Below are 5,828 nucleotides of genomic sequence, written 5' to 3'. Positions count from 1 at the left end.
TAGTGGTAATTTTGGTATTTGAAATTGGTCAGATTAGTTATGTTGTCCGTTTAAGACTTTGTAATTTTGTTTGTTTTTGTTTTCTCCTGCCTTTTTCTCTTAATCAGGGGGTTCGCTTTTTATAAATTCGGCATTTCAAAAGAAACATTATTGAACCGAACTAACATTATCGGTACCAGGTATGATACCGGTTTTCGATACTAGCATCGGTACCGATGGTACCAAATCCTGAATTTTGTGATTTTAGAGTAGTGACTACCATCCTATATTAACATAAATGGTACCGATTCGATACCGTTTTGAGTTAGAAATTTCGATAGTCTTGTTCACCCATTAATAACATGTAAAGGTCTAATAACTCGATAAACACACTCACCCCTAACATGAAGATATCCTAATAACGAAAATACATATTCTCAAATTGGATCATCTATAACAACTCTCATCCACATTTAATGTTGGATGAGGGCACAAGGAAAAAAGGGATACCCCTTGCAGTTAGGTTTCGAGATATGATTGTAAAATAATTGTTTGTCCTTGAATGATTTGTGAAGATATATTCATTGTTTTGAGGATTTTATAAACTTGGGTGTCAATAAAAAGGAATGAAAAAATAGATTTGATCTTACGAAGGGATTGTTAGCTTGTAATTTAATAAGGGTTAATAGAGAGTAAGTGACACAAATAGTTCATGTCATATAAGCAAAATCATGCTTTCAAACCGATGAACCAGGAAAAAATCCACCAAACATTCATTTATAAAATAAAATATAAGTTTGATCATTTCAAATGCACAAAAAATATTAAAAACCAAATAAAATAAATTTATTTTGTTGGTCAACAATCCCGTTGACCGAAAAAACAACGTATGTTTCGCGGAAACAGTTTTGGGCCAACTATCTTATCAAGTATAATTGGGCCAATAAAAGTAATGAGCCCGACCACACACCACAGAAGTGAGCCCAATTAGTAGGCTAACGGACGCCATGACAACATCACTGAAACTTTGAAACTCATCGACGGACTGGCGAAGTTTGGAGACTTTGGAGTCTTGGAGAGGGCGTTTTGAAGAATGGACTTGAATATGGCGGAACCCGGCGAGATTCTACCAGATCGGAAGATAGATACATCGGCGTACGATTTGCTTCAAACGACTAAGACCTCCGTGGAGGATATAGTTGCACAGATGCTTTTCATTAAGAAAGAAGGAGGCGGAGGAAGTGATAGTACCAAATCACAACTCCCTGAACTCGTGACGCAAATGCTCCTCAACTTTGTGAACCTTCGGAAGGTCCCTTATTTTTATCCTATCTGCACCTATAGTTATTTATTTGTGCTATGTGCCCTAATCAGACAGCGATTGTGGGAAAAAATGAAAATTTAAATTTTGTAGTGAATGTGAAGTTCACTTGATGCATCTGCTCCGGGATTATGATTCAATCCCTCTTTTGGTAGTTACTGTTTACGCTACAAAACTTAATTTTTTTTATCCGAAGTAGGTTACCCTCTTATGTAAAATGACCTAATCTCTTCAAGTTTATCGTTTACAATAACATATATCTTAATGTTCATGGAATTCCCATTTCAGACAGTATCCATGTGTGTGTATTTCAATTGTTGAAACCGATGAGTAGGTATTAGGGTTTCTGAGAAGAAGATTTGGCAAGATATTAGGGGAATGTGATTTTCAGCGTTTTGTTTACCTGTTTTAAAAATCTACTATTCCAAGTTAACATGAATTAGTCAATAGTTATGTCTGATAGATAATGTGTTCCAGCTTCCTCAGTTTATTGTGTTTCCTTTCAGGCAAATCGTTCCATTTTGCTTGAAGAAGATCTTGTAAAATCAGAGACAGAACATGCAAAAGCACCTGTAGACTTCACAACACTGCAACTCCACAACCTTATGTATGAGAAAAATCATTATGTGAAAGCAATAAAAGCCTGCAAAGACTTTAAGTCCAAGTATCCAGATATCGAACTTGTTCCTGAGGAAGAATTTTTCAGAGATGCACCAGAAGACATTAAGAACTCTGTACAGTCAAATGACAGTGCCCATGATCTGATGCTTAAAAGGCTCAACTTTGAGCTATTCCAGGTATATTGCAATTATTGAACAAACAAATATTAATGCTTGATGTTTGTTATAATAAACAGTTGTAACTTGTATGCATCTTTTGTTAGCGCAAAGAATTGTCTAAGCTCCATGAGAAGTTGGAAGAGCAAAAGAAAGTCCTTCAAGACACAATTGCTAACAGGAAGAAGTTTCTATCAAGTCTTCCTTCACATCTTAAGTCTCTCAAGAAGGCATCTCTTCCAGTACAAAACCAATTGGGAATTCTTCACACAAAGAAGCTAAAGCAACACCAGTCTGCTGAGTTGCTCCCACCTCCTCTTTATGTAATATACTCTCAGTTATTGGCTCATAAAGAAGCATTTGGTGAGAGTATTGATCTTGAAATCATGGGAAGCATGAAAGATGCTCATACTTTTGCCAGACAGCAAGCCAATAAAGACAATGGTAATTGGCAACCATTTACAATATCTTATTCTTTCTTTCGTGGGTGTCATTCCATCTGTTGCAAGATCTTATTTTTTTTTTCATTTCCCATTTTACCCATACAGGCATATCTCCTAGTATAGAGAATTCCAAGATAGAAGATGATGTGGTTGATGAAGAAGATGATGGTCAAAGAAGGAGAAAGCGTCCTAAGAAAATCCAAGTAAAAGACAGTCTTGACCCTGCAAGAATATATCAAACTCACCCACTTAAACTCACCCTCCAAATACATGATGATGAGGCTTCTGATCCAAAGTCTACAAAGCTTATCGTATTGAAATTTGAGTATTTGCTGAAGTTAAATGTGGTTTGTGTTGGCATCGAAGGATCAAATGAAGGTCCAGAAAGTAATATCTTATGCAACCTCTTCCCAAATGACACAGGACTCGAGCTTCCTCATCAGGTTTTTATTCATTTTCCTATATCTTTTATTGTTTTGTTAGACTATATATTTGACATCAAGTTTATTGTTTATGAATCATCATGATTCATGCAGTCAGCTAAGCTTTGGAGTGGTGATGGATCCATATTTGATGAAAAAAGATCTTCACGTCCATATAAATGGGCGCAACATTTAGCTGGAATTGATTTTTTACCAGAGGTTTCACCTCTCCTTACGCCAGGTGGCGAATCCATTAATGGTGAAACAACAAAACAATCTGCTGTCATTTCTGGATTATCAGTATATCGCCAGCAAAACCGTGTACAGACAGTTGTCCAAAGGATCCGTGCTAGAAAGAAGGCACAGCTGGCACTTGCGTGAGTCTTTACACTGTATGTTTTTTAGATTTCTAGAGCTATGGATCTAGGGTTTCAAATGTAGTTAGATTGAATCCAACATGTTGCACATCATTTGATTTGACCGAATCTTGACTTGTTAGAATTCTTGAAATGAATGAATTTTATGGTTTCTTTGAATGTTTAATCTACATTTCTGTTGGATTTTGAGTTTGTGTCTTGTGGGCCCAGTTTGTATAAATGCAGCCATATAGAATAGCTTTGAATAAATTTATTAAATTTTATGTTTGGAGTTGTATTGAAAAGTTGGAAATGTTTGGTTGACTTACAGGGAGCAGATTGAGTTGCTAACAAAGCTTAAATGGCCTGGTTTGACTTTTCAAACTGTACCCTGGTTTTCACATACCCGTGTGTGTAGTTTACAGAGTTGGACAATTAAGCCCTTGGCCAACCCTTCTGCTGCAGCCATTGAAGAACAAATTCAAGCTCCACAACAAGCCGAGACAGTTGGTGAACCTGATACTTCAAAACCAGAGACAGAGAACATAAGGGAAGATGGTGAGCTTCCATCTCTAAATCCCGCAACCATTGCGAATGAAATTAGTCAAATTACGATTACGCCCTTGAAAGGATCAGGCATCGAGCATTCGAAACGTCTCTCTTTGATTACTAAATCCATGGCTTCTCCAATGAGCAAAGGGAAATCACCAAGTTTCAGAAGGCTTGATGAAGAATTGGATTTAATGGTTTCCGATAGTGAGGTGGATGAGCCTCCACAAACCGAGCCAGAGACCGATGAAGTAATGGTACCCAGGGGTATAAAGGTAATTGATGACACGTGGATTGCATGTGGGACCCGAGAATATCGTCTTCTACTAACAAGAAAAGTGAACAATGGTGATGGGTACATGAAACTAGAAGCCAAGGTATATAAAATGAAGTAACATGGAGTAAGGGCATAATGGTAATTTTACAAAATGTTAACACTCTTAAGTCATGTTTGAAAATTTTGTTATTGCAGATAGAGATCAGCATGGAGTATCCCCTCAGGCCGCCATTTTTTTCCTTGAATCTTTTTAGAGCCGCCAATTTAGAAACTGAGTCTGAGACTGAGACGGAGGCTAATGAGTGGTTTAATGAACTTCGTGCCATGGAAGGCGAGGTAAGTAATTGAGACTTTTTGTATTATGAAATTTTACTTTTGAAGTATGTATGTTTTAGGTGAATTTTGGTTTTGTATGTATGGTGTTAGGTGAATATTGAGGTGGTAAATATGATACCATGGGAGGAAGAAAAGCATGTATTGGGGCATCAAATATGTTGTCTTGGGATGCTGTTTGATTTTTATATGAATGATGGAGGGGTTGAAAGTGAAAAGGGAAGGTGTAGTACTACTAGTGTGGTGGTGGATGTTGGGTTGTGTAAACCGGTCAATGGGAGGTTAGTTGCAAGAAGTTATAGGGGTAGAGACCATAGGAAAATCATCTCTTGGAAGCACAATGGTTGCACCCCTGGTTTCCCTTGCTAGCCATACCCATACCCATGAGATTATGTAATTCTTTTGTCATGTCATTTATGTTTTTTATATTCATAATACGACATCAATAACTAATACTTGACACGCCACTTTGGATGATGATCTTCTGCATGAATACAGTATGTTAAATACCGTTATCTTCCAAAAGATGTTTATGTCTCTATATATTTCTCACCCACTTCTCTTTGAACTGATATTTAGATTAAATTTATGCTTCGTTAGCTGTAATGCTACAACTATAATCGCAATGAATAACGTCATTACCGATGTGTAGAAGTTTAAGGAGTTAAAAACCATAATGGATATTTTAGAGTTAAAATCCATTTCTTCGGGTTGTGGGTGAAATATTAGAACACAACCATAAATCAACCCAATAAATAAAGGAAAAGACTCTTAACACCTTATGTGATCGATATCTTTCCAATTGCAAATAGATATTTTTTGGTTGAGTGGACCAGAAAAACTATTTGATTTGAACAATGAAATGAGTTTTTCCCATAAAGCCTCAAAATCATATTTGTTTTGCTGAATGTGTCGGAAAGGACAATTATGTTTCAAACTTTGTCTCTCTCTTTCTTCTCTTTGTCAAGCTTCCTACTTCGTCGCCAACCAGCCTCCCCCACCAGATTGCTACAACCAACAGCTCCACCTCATATGTAACCCTCTGATCTTTATTTTATTTTATTTTATTGATTTGTTTCTTTTAATTGGAGAGTATTAGGCATGAACTTTTTTCTTTCTTCTGATTTTCGAGCATAGTATTTTGGATGACCATTTTATATATAAAGTTTCAATCAAATTTTTTGATTTTAACATACATTTTTGTGTAATTTTTGATTTTGTATGACAATTTGTATTTGGATTTTTAAATGACTATTGTGTAATTTTGATTTTTGTTTGACAATTTGTATGTTTTTATAATTATTCAACAACTTCACTCATCACATTATAGAACAACGAGGTAATATGGTCATTTTTCATTATCCAACACAGT

At 36.1% G+C, this 5,828-nt stretch overlaps 1 protein-coding gene across 1 annotated transcript; it reads left to right on the top strand.

Annotated features, from left to right (window-relative positions):
• Window positions 1–1,002: 1,002 nt before the first annotated feature.
• Window positions 1,003–4,981, top strand: LOC111876183 (THO complex subunit 5A). Its single transcript, XM_023872713.3, has 8 exons — window positions 1,003–1,291; window positions 1,807–2,097; window positions 2,184–2,520; window positions 2,625–2,962; window positions 3,056–3,318; window positions 3,629–4,223; window positions 4,319–4,459; window positions 4,550–4,981. The coding sequence occupies exons 1-8, from the start codon at window positions 1,073–1,075 to the stop codon at window positions 4,823–4,825; spliced, it is 2,460 nt and encodes an 819-aa protein (XP_023728481.1). The 5' UTR covers window positions 1,003–1,072; the 3' UTR covers window positions 4,826–4,981.
• The last annotated feature ends 847 nt before the right edge of the window (window positions 4,982–5,828 follow it).

This window comes from Lactuca sativa, chromosome 1 (genome assembly GCF_002870075.4).
Source record: "Lactuca sativa cultivar Salinas chromosome 1, Lsat_Salinas_v11, whole genome shotgun sequence".
NCBI classification, from domain to species: Eukaryota; Viridiplantae; Streptophyta; class Magnoliopsida; order Asterales; family Asteraceae; genus Lactuca; species Lactuca sativa.
This window is presented reverse-complemented; position numbering and strand designations above follow the sequence as displayed.